Here is a 12,828-nt window from a genome sequence, read left to right on the forward strand (position 1 = left end):
CTTTATACCATCATATGGCCATGGCAAGAAAGCAGTCGCATATATGAGTTCTGAGTCTCAAGAGCAGGTATGGGCTGGAATTAGGAATTTAGAGTCAACAGCACTGAGAATGTATTTAAACCCATGAAACTAGATGAAATTGGTACAGCAAAACCGAAAGAGCAGCTCCCCAATATTCCTATTTCCAATTACTCATATGCTTCAATAAATTAATTAACCTTTGACTCCACTGGTCACAGTTCTAGACTTTCCAGAACAAGCTCATTCCAAGTAATTCTAATATTTCCAAAAAGGCAATTGTTAAGTGTAACTAAATCAACTTTATTTTTAGACAATGTGAGACTTCTCATATAAATACATTCACAAATCAAAGAGAAAAATATATTTCACCAGACAATATGTTCTGATTTAAGATTCTAAAACTATGAATACACACACATAACCCTTTAAACATTAATAAAAATTGTTAGAATGTACTGTAGCCTGGCCCCTTGCTAAGAGCTTTACATAGATTCCCTTATTTCTCACAGCAACCCTAAGAGGTAAGAACTATTATATTCCCATTTTACAAACAATGAAACAGACTTAAAGAGCCTAAGTCACGTACCCAGAGACACACAACTAGTGACTGGTCCAGGCAACCTGCAGTTAGAGCTCACAGATTCAGGGTGAGGGGCCCACTGAGGAGCTAGGGAGCTGATGGTCATAAATATTCACCAGATCTGCTGCTGGTCAAAGACAGAGAAAGAGGAACAGGACAGACAGACAAGGCCTGACAGCCCATGAGGCTCGAGGCCCTTTAACTTCGGGCACCCAAAGTCAAGCAGCTCTCTATGATAACACCGGGTCAAGAATCAACTCTTAGGGTAGTTGTTAAATAAGTAATTATGTACCATGGGGAGCAATATTTAATAAGATGGTAAGTATTATATGAGTCGGTAGGAAGTAGAGCAGGGAGAGATCTGGAACCTCAGGTGCTGGGGGACGAATTCAAGGCATAGGTGCCCACAAGGGGTGTGGACCCTTCCCAGGGCTTGCAGCGCCCCTTTCCAGACCATCCCACCTCACTCTATTTAAATGATAAGAGAAGTTTTCAGAAATCTTCCGAAAGGATCTTGCCTTACAAGAGTCCTGAAGACAGAGGAGATGGGCCTTTAGGCAGCGTATATCAACACGTGGCGCTCAGGCCACCAGCAGAACAGATTCAGCTAGGGTAGTTTCACTGGAACACGTGTCCTCAGGCTCTGCCCAGGGCACCACCACCTGAACCACTAGGCCCCTCTCTTTGGCTTTGGCATTGTAAGACTCTCCCCAAGGGCTTTGGGGCCCAGGGGGAACGCCAGCCCCGCAAGCCTAACCTCTCCAAAAGGGGCATCGGCCTATTGCCCAGGGTCAGCCGGGTGGGATAATTTTGAGAAGCTCTGTCAATGCGCTACTTTGGAAAAATGAAACAGAAACACTAGAGTCCCATTCGTTGCCAAATGAGACTCCCCGAATGAAAAACATTTTGGAGGCTAAGAAAAACTGGCTTCCTTAGGTCCTGTATAATAATCAACTCAGGAAAGAACCTTCTCTAGGGCCAGCCCCATGGTAGGTTTAGGGGGACATAACAATGATAGCTATAGTTGTTAAACATTCACAGAGCCCTGACTGAGGGCCAGGCATTGGCTTATGCACTTTATGTGCTCCTTCTGTCCCCACGACAAGCCCATTTCATTACAGGTAGGGACTTGTACTATCCCCACTTTTTACAGAGGAAGAAACAGAAACACAGGTTAAATCACTCCCTAAAGGTCTCGAAAGTAGTTGGTGGTAGAGGTGAGTGAGATTCAAGCCCAAGCAGCCAGGCTCCAGTGCTCTGCCCTTAGGTGCTCTGCCACATCAACTCTCAGACAATGACTTTCTGTCATTAGCACTGTTATGAGTGCCTCTTCCACAGGATGAAGCATGGGAGTGACACCAACCACAGATATCTTCAGAGGCAGGAAGGGGAGAACAGGAGAGAACTGAGGCTAAGGATATAGACTACTGAGGTGACAAAGAGCAAACTCCAGAGTGTGACAGGACCAGCCAGCTGTAGCGGCACGCTCCACCCACCCTCTCTGCCATCCCCCTGCTCCCCCATCATCTGTCCTAAAATGCAAGCGCTGCTCCAGCCAGCACCCATTCAGCCTCTGGTTCTCACGGGAATCCCAATACTTCTAGTCTACCCAATCCTGCTTATAAATCTTGCTTTAGGAATGATAAAAGTCCATTCAAAAATCTCAGGACATTTCTATGTACAAAGTCTTGGTACATTAATTATCTGGAGACTTCTCCTGCCCACAGTTTCTATTCTAATTCTGTGTTTCTTAAGGTATGGTCTGGTCAGAATCTCCAGGTCATCTTGTTGAAAATGAGTATGCCTAGCACTCGTCCTCAATTACAGAATGAAAAGCTCTGAAGGTGGGGCAGGAGAACCTATATTTTTAAGCCCCTCAACCAGTGATTCTTCTGCACACCAAAGTCTGAGTAGCGTCATTATCTAGTTCTTGGGAAACAAGCTATGGCAATAGTATTTAATGGGATTCTGCTTCAAGTACAAATGAAATCTTCCCCTCTCTCTGTAATAAGCTTTCTTTAAAGCAATCCCTTTTGTCACCATAACTGATACATCTCTCATGGTCTGGAGAATAATGATCTCAGCTTGGCTTTAAACATTCTAGAAGCCACCTCAATTTTCTGAACTTTCTCCCACTCCAGTGTTTCCAGAGGGTGGGCCCCGTAGCACTAATGATTTTAAGAGGCACCTGAGATAAACTTTTCTTTTTCTTTTAGAGGCCCAATGTTTATGTTAATATAAATGAAGAAAAATTGTAACTACAATATCCAAGCCTGTGATTTCATGAATACTGGGGCTTCAGTGGGAAATAAAAGCACCAATGTTTAAAAATATTAAGTAAATATTTAATAGTACAGGCAGTACTCAGATAAAAGTCTTAAACTTGGGAAACCTCAAATTTGCCTTTGTCCTTTCTGACAGGCACCCTCAGTTTCAGCCATGTGTCTCTGACCACAGGCATTCTCTGCCTTTATTCCAGAGTGTCTGTGCCCATGGAACACTGTCTCCTCTTTAAATAGCTCTTTAAATGTTACCCATCATTTCACACCCAATTCATGCCTCCTTCCAGGAACCTCCAGATTCTTCCAGCCATCCCAGCACACTCCCTTTTGGAACTCCTGTAACATACTTAAGGTACCACTCATTTATAACATAATTGCTACTTAAGTGTCTATATGGATCTATTCAGTGTCATTTCCCTAGTGAAACCAAGCCTCCTGACAGTAACCCATGGTCTCTTTTACTCCTGGATTACCCAGAGAGCTAAATGTCCCTGGTTGGATCCGAGCACAAAACGGGAACTCAGTGACTACGTGGGAATTCATCATGTAGCTGAATGAAATGTTCCACAGCAATGAGAGAAAAGGCTGTTGCATGCCCTCTGCATCTCCTTACTCCAGGACAGATTTCTCAGCCACATCTCTTCATCACTGTCAGGTGAAGAGCACAGAATCTAGAGCCTGGGAAATTCTACCCAAAGGTGTGATTCTGTGGGTGTCCCCTGGCCGACAGGGATGGGAAAGGTGACCTTAGCCATCCCAGTTGCAACTTGTCTGTTTCCAAGGGCCAGTCACCTCTGCTGCTGCATCCTCACCCTCAGTCTGGAAGAACCAGAGTGACCAAAGAATACTCGTGGAAACAACCACAAATGGGCAAACAGAACAAGCTCCACTACTTGATTCATCCTGTGACTTTGGCCTTTCTGTATCTCAAGTTTCTGAATCTATCCAATACCTGTCATACCTAATTCATACTTGCTATAAGGCAAAAGAGACACTGATTTTGAAAGCAGTTTAAATTATCATGTACAATAAAAACATCAGGGACACAGCACATGACTCTGCAAGGAGAATTAGACTGGGAGGCCAGAGGGGTCAGTTCTCTACTGGGCGAGCCATGAGCAATAGGAGGTGTGGTCTCTCCTTCCAACTCTACCCGCTTTGCTTGTCACATGACCTCAGGTACCCACTTAGCTGCTCTGGGACTCAACATCCTTGTCTGTGAAACTTGCCTGTGCACTAGATGATCCGGTCTAGGGCCAAGTTCAACGTGAATTTGAGTACCTTAGAGAATGATAGCCAAACAAGACTAGTGCCCAATGCACACTTCACTGGACGTGCTCCAAAGTGGGGATGGTGCCCCACTGTGCCCAAGATTTGGGTGGGCCCCAGCAAAGCATCATCAGAGACACTCAGACACCTTTCCCTCCAACCAGCATCTGCATGTGGATAAAAGCAGACCTGCTGTTCACCCTACCTGCTCTCTGCCTCACTGTCCAACTCCTTCATCTGAATACACGGCAAAAGGCCCCATCTCCTCACTACCAGAGTCATAGCTTTTTCTTCCCCTTCCCGTTCTAAAACAACAACAACAACAACTTGAACACCACAGGTTTTTGGTGTCAAGATCTGGCTTTGAAATCAGTTATACCTTCAGCTCCCCCTCAGACATGTACCGCTTTCATGAGTGAAAGGACTGGAGGCCAGTGTGGAGAGGAAATGGGGAATGAGTGGGAACGCCAGTGGTGGGAGGGAGGCAGTGGCAAGGGCCATTGGTGAACTGGAAGGGAATGGAATAGCACCGTGTTCTTTGGGATTCCATAAAGGTTTGCCTGCGTCCCAAAGTGTAAGCCACAATCTTCTAGGGCTATACTTGGTGTGGTTTGTTGGAGCTTCCCTGTAAGCCCCGTAACCATGGTTTCGGGCAGACTACATCACAGCTGTGAGCATAAAGGGAAGAGGCTTTTTCCTATTTTCCCCTAAAATTCCATATCCTTAAAATATATATGCATTTATATATGTATATATATGGGTGTACGTATATGTATATATATGTAAGGCAATATGCCAAGGTGATTCATGTGCAACCTTTGACCATAGGACAATCGTGAAGTTATTCATTTTCAATAACTGAACACCTCTCCATGAGGATCAGATATCTCTCTTTTTGGGTAGACCAAAGAATCCTGAAAACATATATACCCAGAGCCACACCTGCTCTCGGTGGAAACATGTCACAAATCTGAAAATAAAGAAATCCATTTCCTAATTGAACACCTTCCCTCTAAGAAAGAGCTAAAGCAAGGTTGCTTCTCCCTGCTTCTCCGAATGCCAAGGTTTAATGCACTTGGCTTATAGTATGTGCACAAGGCCTGTTTCCAAGTCCCTAATATTTTGACAATGTAATCAATTAACTCAGTCTCAGACTTAGTATCTCATTGCACAGTGTCTTGGAAATCAAAACGGGAAACGATATAACTTGAAGTCGGATTCAAGGCACTGACTTCCAATTACTCACTAGCAGAACCATTTGTAGAATACAACACTCGTTCCGGATGGGTAGGCAACGCATTGGGCAAATTCAGCTCGGCCGATGTTTCTGGGACCCTGGAGGGGACTAGAGGAGAAGACATTTTTCTCCCCATATATCAGAAGATGAGCTAACTGCCAGGCAACAGAATAGAAACGAGCTAGCTTCCTCCCGGAGGGAAAGATAAAACAGCTCCTCAGTGCTACGCAGGACAAAGCCAGGACGTGCAAGAAGCCTTCAGTCTAGGGCTCCACGTGCCTCTCCAAGGACGGAGGAACCCCCCCACACACAATCACACACAGCCAGCCCACCGCGCGCCTGCGGAAGGCGCCGGGTTCTCCACCAACCTTCAGGACCAGCGGCTCGGGGCTCCCAGCTTGCGAGCTCCCTGTAACACCCCCTGTCTGGAGGGGGCAGAGGGCCGTACCCTCTTTCCAAGTCTCTTCTTCCTTGCCCCAATGCCTACTTCTTCCCAACTACAAAGTGGAGTGTGCTTCCCCAAGGTAATTGAGACATACACACACACACACCTCAGATGGCACTAAGACCCCGCGCCCCACGACCAAAGCCAAGGCCAAGAGTCTTTCCCCGGAACCCCAGAGCCGGGCTCCTGGACCAGGAGGCGCCCAACTCACCCAGTCCTCGAAGTGGCGGCTCCCGTTCTGCAGCAGCTCCTCAAACTGGATGGTGCAGTTGGCCACGAAGTCGTCGTAGCCGATGGGGGCATCGTGGAAGACGGCCAGCTCGATCTTGCGCCCGTTACACACATCGGTGACGAACTCGTCGTGCCAGGCCGGGCTGTTGGTCTTCTGCTTGGTGGCCGTTTGGCCGATGCGCGAATCGTCCACGTTGAGGGCGATGTAGGGGTCGAGAAGGAAAGTCTGCGGCCGGGGTCCCACCGCATGGCGCAGCGACCAGGCTGTGGGCTTCAAGCTCACGGCCTCGCAGATTTTGATCTTAAGAAGGCCATTGAACACTACCATGGTCGGGGCGGGGAGTGGGGGCCGGGGTCACTCCGTCCGCCCCGAGGGCAGGAACGAAGAACCGACGCCGCGGCGCTCCGAGCACGGGGACTCCTGGGTCCCCTCTCGCCCCACCGCACACTCTCCCTACACCTTGTAGCGTTGCGCCCTGGCGCGGGCGATTCTCAGCCAGTGCATGTATTTCCTCGCCGGGTTCCTAACGGAAAACAGGGAGGGGGGGGAGAGCTGGGGGACGTCCGTGTTTGGAGCAAGTCCCCCCCCCAACAGCAGCACCTCCAGAAGAGGCGATGAGGTGCTGGCTCCGCTGCAAGCCGCGGGGGCTGTGTCGTCGCCTCGCCGCCTCACTGGGTCCGGGCTGCTGGGAAGCGGGCGCCGCGCCCGGCGCTTACCTACCTTTCCGAAACATAATCACCGGGAAATTTCGACTCCGGGAGGGGGAGGGGGCGGTGAGACGGGGCGGGGACGAGAACCGGGGGCGCAGATTTCAACCCGGATCCTCTTCGCACACCCAGCGCCTGCCTCTGACCGCGCGGGGCGGGGGATGGACCAAGGGATGTGCAGTCTATCCGGAGGGATGCATGTCGAGAGGAAATGGTCCTTCTCGGAGCCAAATTTTTAAAAATCCACAAGCCACACGGCCAGCCCGGCCGCCTCCTCCTGGGCGAAGCCGCGCCGCGCCGCAGTCGGCGATCGGGAGGCGCCAGGAGTCGGGAATCTCACATCCGCGCGGGCTCGGGAGTCGGGGTGGCCGCTGCTAAGGCTCGGGGCGCAGGCCGGCACCGGGCGGTGCGCAGCGCGGCGGCGGGGACGGGACTGCGACTCCGCGCGGCCCCACCTCCCGGGCGCCGGCGCCCGCCTGCCGCGCTCCCCGCGTCCCAGCTCTCGGCTGCCGCTCGCTCGCCGCCCGCCCGCCCGCTCTCCCCCTCGGTCTCTTCTCCCTCCGTCGGTGTGCGAGCGAGTCTCCCTCCCTCTAATGCAGGAAATGCGCAAAAGACGTCAGTGTGTGTGTGTGTGTGTGTGCGTGTGTGTGTGTATGTGTGTGTGTGTGTGTGTGTGTGTGTGTGTGTGTGCACGCGCGCGGGCGCGCTCCTGTGTTTGGGGAAATAGAAAGTTTTGCCGGTTGGGGGAGCAATACGGGAAAAGTGAGCCGAGGAGAGGACGATCGAAAGCGAGCGAGCCTGCCGGGGTCAAGGCGGCGGGCGGAGGAGCCAGTCCGGGACCCCGGGGAGTGGCGGCCTTGGGGGCTGGGGTGCGAGCCCGCCGGCTGTCGATACCTGGTCTGTGGTCTCCGCCGGGAGACGAGCGGGCCGCGCATCTCTCCAGGCTCTGCGGCCAACACTGTCTTTTAGAGCTGAGGGTGGAGAAGTGGCAGGGGTCGCGCAGCCGGAGAGCACTCGGGACCCTCCCCCGGCCCCACCCCTCCTCGGACCATGGCTGGCAAGGGCAGCCTGCGGAGTATTGGTCGGTCTGTCTGTCATTCTGTCCGGAGACGCTCTGCTCCGCGGTGGTGGGGGAAGGGAGAAAGGGAGGGGCGTGCAAGGCTCCGTGTGAGTTTTAAAACATTTATTCTCTCTTCCCTTTCTTTGGGGGCATTCTCCCTTTGGGGGTCTGTCCCAGACTTCTCGGGCTGCAAGAACTTGTTGACAAGTGAAAGCTTAGTAGCACCCTGGCTCGGTTTGTGTGTTTGTTTATATTTTACGAAGTGACTTCATATTTACTCTGGACCTTGCCTGTGCCCTTCTGGGCTCTGATCAGCGCGCTGACAGCGGCCGTCCCAGCTGCGCGAAAACGGGGTGCGTCCTCCGAGGGGCGAGGGGCTGTGTCCGTGCTACTTTCCTCCGTAACCTTTAAACTCTCGCTGGAAGCCGCGGCGGCGGCTGATCACGTGAGGCGAGCCCTGGGCTGCTGGGGAAGAATTGCCTCCGCGGGGAGCCGAGGACGGGGGAGGCGGCCCGGCGAGGGACGGCCTCACGCCTGGGGACACGAACCTGGGAGGCCGGGGCTGAGAGCGCGGAGGTCCCGGTCGCGGCCCTGGCTGGGAAAGCAGAAGGACAGCGTTGGGAAGAGGTCATCTCCGCAACCTGCGAGCCGGGGGGTTGTGCAAACGGAAAAAGAAAACCTCGGTCCTGTCCCGTGTGCCAAGTCAAGTCAGGGAATCTGTAGGAATCATGGTAAGCTGAGTGTTTATCTCTCGAGTCTGGTTAGTGTCGGCCAAAATTTGAAACCCACCTCTTGATCACTTTTTCTCAGTGGAAAAAAGGTTATCATTGTCTGTTGCTTAAAGGCGAAGAAGAAGGCAGGCCCCTGGAACAACAGGATACCAAGTGCAGCACACAGGTCGCAAAAATGATCAGAAAAGCCCCAGGCAGATCCTCTCCGAAGGCCTGCAGCCACGGCGCTCTCCTGAACTTAGAAGTAATTTCTCGAAGCCCACCCTGTTGGATGGAGCAGCAGGGTAGAGAGAGAGCTACCATGCAGTCTTAAGGACAGTTGAGACCGCTCACATGTAAAATGTCAAGATATAAAAGTTATGCCTTCCAGAGCCACTCCCACCAACTGGAGGCATATTTAAAAATCTGTCCATTTGACAAAGCACAGGTGAGATATCTCGTTGCTGTTTAACTTTATTTCTTTGATCATCAGAACTTTTTCCTCCTTGTTTCTTACTGCCATCATTCTGTTCTTATTAAACATGTTTCCCCCTTCATGGGGCATGTGATGGGCGAGAATGGCAAATAGGGCTTGATCTTCTAAAAATGCATTTGGAAGCACAGCAAAAGCTAGAGAGAGATGACTATGATGCTTGACAAAGAGGCAAAATTGAAGGGCTACCAACAAACTTGGCCATCAAGACAAATAATATTTTAATGCAATATTTTTTTAAAAAAATCAAAACGAATGTAGAATTCCAGGGTGAACATAATATCCAAATTTTGAATAATTTAAAATATTGCATTAAAATAGTCTTTGTATTACTGAGTTTATTGGCACCCCTGAAATTTTGTGTCCGAGATGAGGGTTTCACTTGCCCCACACCAGCCCCAGCCCTTTGGGGTGGTGGAGAAAGGCACAGATTTCGTGAAGTTAGGGATTCTTGAGTGTTTCATACCTTCTCTTTACTCTTTCTCTGGGTGAGTCCTATCTTACCTGCAAACAGAGAAGTACAAGGATTGAAGGACATTGGTCAAAATCCCTCCTCTTCTGTGTGTTCAACAGGAAATACGTTTAGAATTAAAGACACACTAAACTTGGAACTTTAGGCATGATATTATATTCCCCCCACCTCCCCAGGCAAGAACCCCAAGGATATTAAATAGGGTCTGTTGCCATCCCAGTGACCAGGCGTTGTTAAAACCAATAAGCTACAAGTTTCTAATACCATTTCCTTGGACCTGGGTAAGGTTACAGGAAGGCGGCATCTGCCTCTTAGCAGAATGTTTGTTACACCATGTGAATAAATCAGCCTGCAATCCTCAGATGCAGCCAATCCCAGGGTGACCTTTCCTTTCAATTACAAGTCTTTCTGTCTGGGGGTGGAGGAAGGTGGGGTAACTAAAAAACTTGGCCAAACAAACTTTCTGTTTTGTGTTGGAAGAATATTTAAGTAAAAACGGAGAATGCTGGTTGTCTACACACAAACATTGCTAATTTCCTGCCCTTATTACATCCTTATTTCTAAATAAATCTCTCACCATCCTCCTCTCAAACTTGGCTGAATGAAAATATGTATCCTCCAGGGGCACCATGGAGATGCCAGATGTGAGCCTCTTTAGGGGGAAACCCTTAAATTTACCCGAGGAGTAGGGGCAGTGGGTCTAAAATGACCCTCTGCTCCAGATTTCATGTGAAAAGAAACACAAGCCCTTGCAGGGCACAAGATTTACAATGTAAAATTCCAATCAATAATCATTGCCTACTTCATCCTTCTCTTGGCCCCTGTATAGTCTTGAAAGACAGGACAGCCATGGGTATAGACATTGAGTAAAAAACCCTTTGGATTCCAACTATGGCCTAGTTGTTTTGTGATCTTTGGGAGAGGGAAGAGGAAGGGAAGAAAAGTGATAGAAGAATTTGACAAAAATGATCAGGACGGTGACCTTCTCCTTTTAAAATTAAGGCCCATGGGGCTTCCCTGGTGGCACAGTGGTTGAGAGTCCGCCTGCCGATGCAGGGGACACAGGTTTGTGACCCGGTCCGGGAAGATCCCACATGCCGCGGAGCGGCCGGGCCCGTGAGCCATGGCCGCTGAGCCTGCGCGTCCAGAGCCTGTGCTCCACAATGGGAGAGGCCACAACAGTAAGAGGCCGGCGTACCGCAAAAAAAATAAATAAATTAATAAATAAATTAATTAATTAAAAATAATAAAATAAAATAAAATTAAGGCTCATGGAAAAAGACTTATGGAGCAAGAATCCCCAGGGTAGTATGACAGTAGCCGATGGAGGACTGCACCAGCCTCTTGGAGAGCACAGAAGAAGGATAAACCCTTTGCCTGGGGCTGCCTGGGAGGGCATCACCCGGCAGGCCTAGGCTTTTCAATAGGAATTCCTTCAGAGGCAAAGAGGAGAGGAAAGGGCATTGGAGGCAACGTGAACAGAGTGTATAAAGCACAGGTAGGTAAGAGCATGGCTGTTTGGGATGAGTAAGGGACCGGGTGTACCTGGCCTGTGAGGTAAGAGGAGGTGAGGTAGGTTGGACTGAATAATTAAGGCCTTGTAGAGCCTGCAAAGGAAGTCTGAACTTCCTCCTTGAGAGACAATGATCCCTCTAAAGTGGACAAGCAGCATAACTGGAGTTAACATATTAAAAAAAACCATTTTTCAGGAATGGATACTTTTTCTCTTCTGTAATTTTTCTCCAGAAGACTCATCCCAAACACAGGATGTCAGAGAAACAGAAGCTCCAAGTTTGAGGTCGCTTTACACTCCATCTGATCAAAAATGAAACGGTCTGTGGATATTGTTGAGCTGGGTAAAAGGAAGCAGGAAGGGGCGCCAGAACCTTAGACTAGCGCGTTCAGATTCATGGCCTTGTTGCTCTGCTGGTTGTTGCCATTTACAGGATGTTAATGGCTTCTGCAAAGGTCCACCTGGTCAGGGTCTCTCATACATTCCACCCATGCTCCGTGAAAACATAGTCCAACCACCTGGGCCCTGCGATGGAATATGCAGGAGGTTTTCTACAACAGTAGAAAACCTTGCAGAGTTTTGTTGGCCCTGCCCTGGCTCAGTCCCCATCTTAGTTCCAACCCCAATTCTAACCCCACCCTAGGCCCACCCTCCTGTTTCTGGTCCATATCTGGCCTGCCATGTGTGTTTATTTGGGCCCCGTCTCTGCTGTAAACTCTGTTGCAATGACCCAGAGACCAAGCTTCACTCACACCCTGCAGAGAGATGGAGGGATCAGAGGTAACCCCATAGAGCTTAAAGGTGGATGTGGACAGGAGAGGGCCTGGTGCCCCTCCCTCCTCAGTTCCTTTGACCCTGAGCCCCACTCTCTCCAGTGCCATATGGAAAATAGTATCACATACCACATCTTCTTTGGCTCTGATGTTGGGCTGCATCTTGGGACTTTTAAATCCATGAATTAACCCATCCGTCTTTACTGAGTACCTGCTATGTTCAGAATACTGCGGCAGGTGCTCTAGGGAGAACAAACAGATACATGGATGATTCCTATTCCAGTGGGGGAGATAGAAAGATCAATTCAGGCAGTCATTCATATATTTAGCAGTCGGTATTCAGTGCCATGTCACCTAGAGCACTGAGGAAATGAAGATGATGACACACAGTGACCCTTTATTAGTTGGGATGGGCCAGTTCATGCTGATCTAATAAACAGTCCCCAAATCTCAAGGTCTAAAAATAACAGAGACCTCTTCTCACACTGCTGAAAATCCATGGCAGGGTTGGCTGCAGGTCTGCCTCCATATCAGCATCATTCTCACTCATTCATGTCATTCTCACTTTCTGGAACATAGCTGGTCACAGGCAGAGAGCAAAAGAACCTCTAGAGGGTCTTACTCAGGCAATTCAATAGCCCACCGGAAATGCTAACCTCCATTTCTGCTCACTAGTTGTTGGCTAGAACGAGTCGCGTGGCCTCCCTTCCCCAGACATAAGGGGGCTGGGAAGCTCGCCTACACGCAGAGGTGACTATTTGGTGAATAGCACTGAAGACTGCCCTAGACCCTGTCTTCAGATAACTGGTGCCTAGAGATAATTCAAGGTAGCACATAGTAAATGGCAGATAAATGGCACAGTCAGAAAGAGCTATAGTCATTTAGGGAGCGCAGCTGTCACAATCAGAGTGGGACTGTTTGACGCCCAATGGCCCTGGGCCACGGTATACAGAAGACTTCCGGTGACTGGAGAATCCTACCAAGTGTCAGACTAGCAACCACCTAAGCTCCTCTACCCCTTCCCTCAATATGTC

The 12,828-nt window shown here is 49.6% G+C and overlaps 1 protein-coding gene and 2 long non-coding RNA genes across 8 annotated transcripts in view; 1 reads left to right on the forward strand and 2 right to left on the reverse strand.

The window, feature by feature from the left end:
• PRKCE (protein kinase C epsilon) overlaps window positions 1–7,760 on the reverse strand; it is a 513,985-nt gene extending 506,225 nt beyond the window's left edge. Inside the window, exons 1-2 of one of the 5 annotated variants that reach the window (XM_059079912.2) lie at window positions 7,668–7,760; window positions 6,046–6,589 (exon numbers count right to left, since the gene is read on the reverse strand). In XM_059079912.2, the coding sequence (XP_058935895.1) occupies window positions 6,046–6,393 (348 nt within the window). In that variant the 5' untranslated portion in view covers window positions 6,394–6,589; window positions 7,668–7,760. Of the gene's footprint in view, window positions 1–6,045; window positions 7,252–7,667 lie in introns of those variants that run through there. The other 4 variants (XM_059079911.2, XM_067007656.1, XM_059079910.2 and 1 more) reach the window with 4 other exon arrangements.
• LOC136792158 (uncharacterized) lies at window positions 7,510–10,032 on the forward strand. Its single transcript, XR_010835550.1, has 2 exons — window positions 7,510–8,564; window positions 8,678–10,032. It is a non-coding gene; the product is annotated as an uncharacterized lncRNA (long non-coding RNA).
• Window positions 7,942–12,828, reverse strand: part of LOC136792157 (uncharacterized) — a 30,280-nt gene continuing 25,393 nt past the window's right edge. For both annotated transcript variants that reach the window (XR_010835548.1, XR_010835549.1), the window contains 2 exons: window positions 11,924–12,036; window positions 7,942–9,540 (listed from right to left, as the gene is read on the reverse strand). This is a non-coding gene — a long non-coding RNA (uncharacterized lncRNA). The remainder of the gene's footprint in view (window positions 9,541–11,923; window positions 12,037–12,828) is intronic.

This window comes from Kogia breviceps, chromosome 11 (assembly GCF_026419965.1).
Source record: "Kogia breviceps isolate mKogBre1 chromosome 11, mKogBre1 haplotype 1, whole genome shotgun sequence".
Lineage (NCBI taxonomy): Eukaryota > Metazoa > Chordata > Mammalia > Artiodactyla > Physeteridae > Kogia > Kogia breviceps.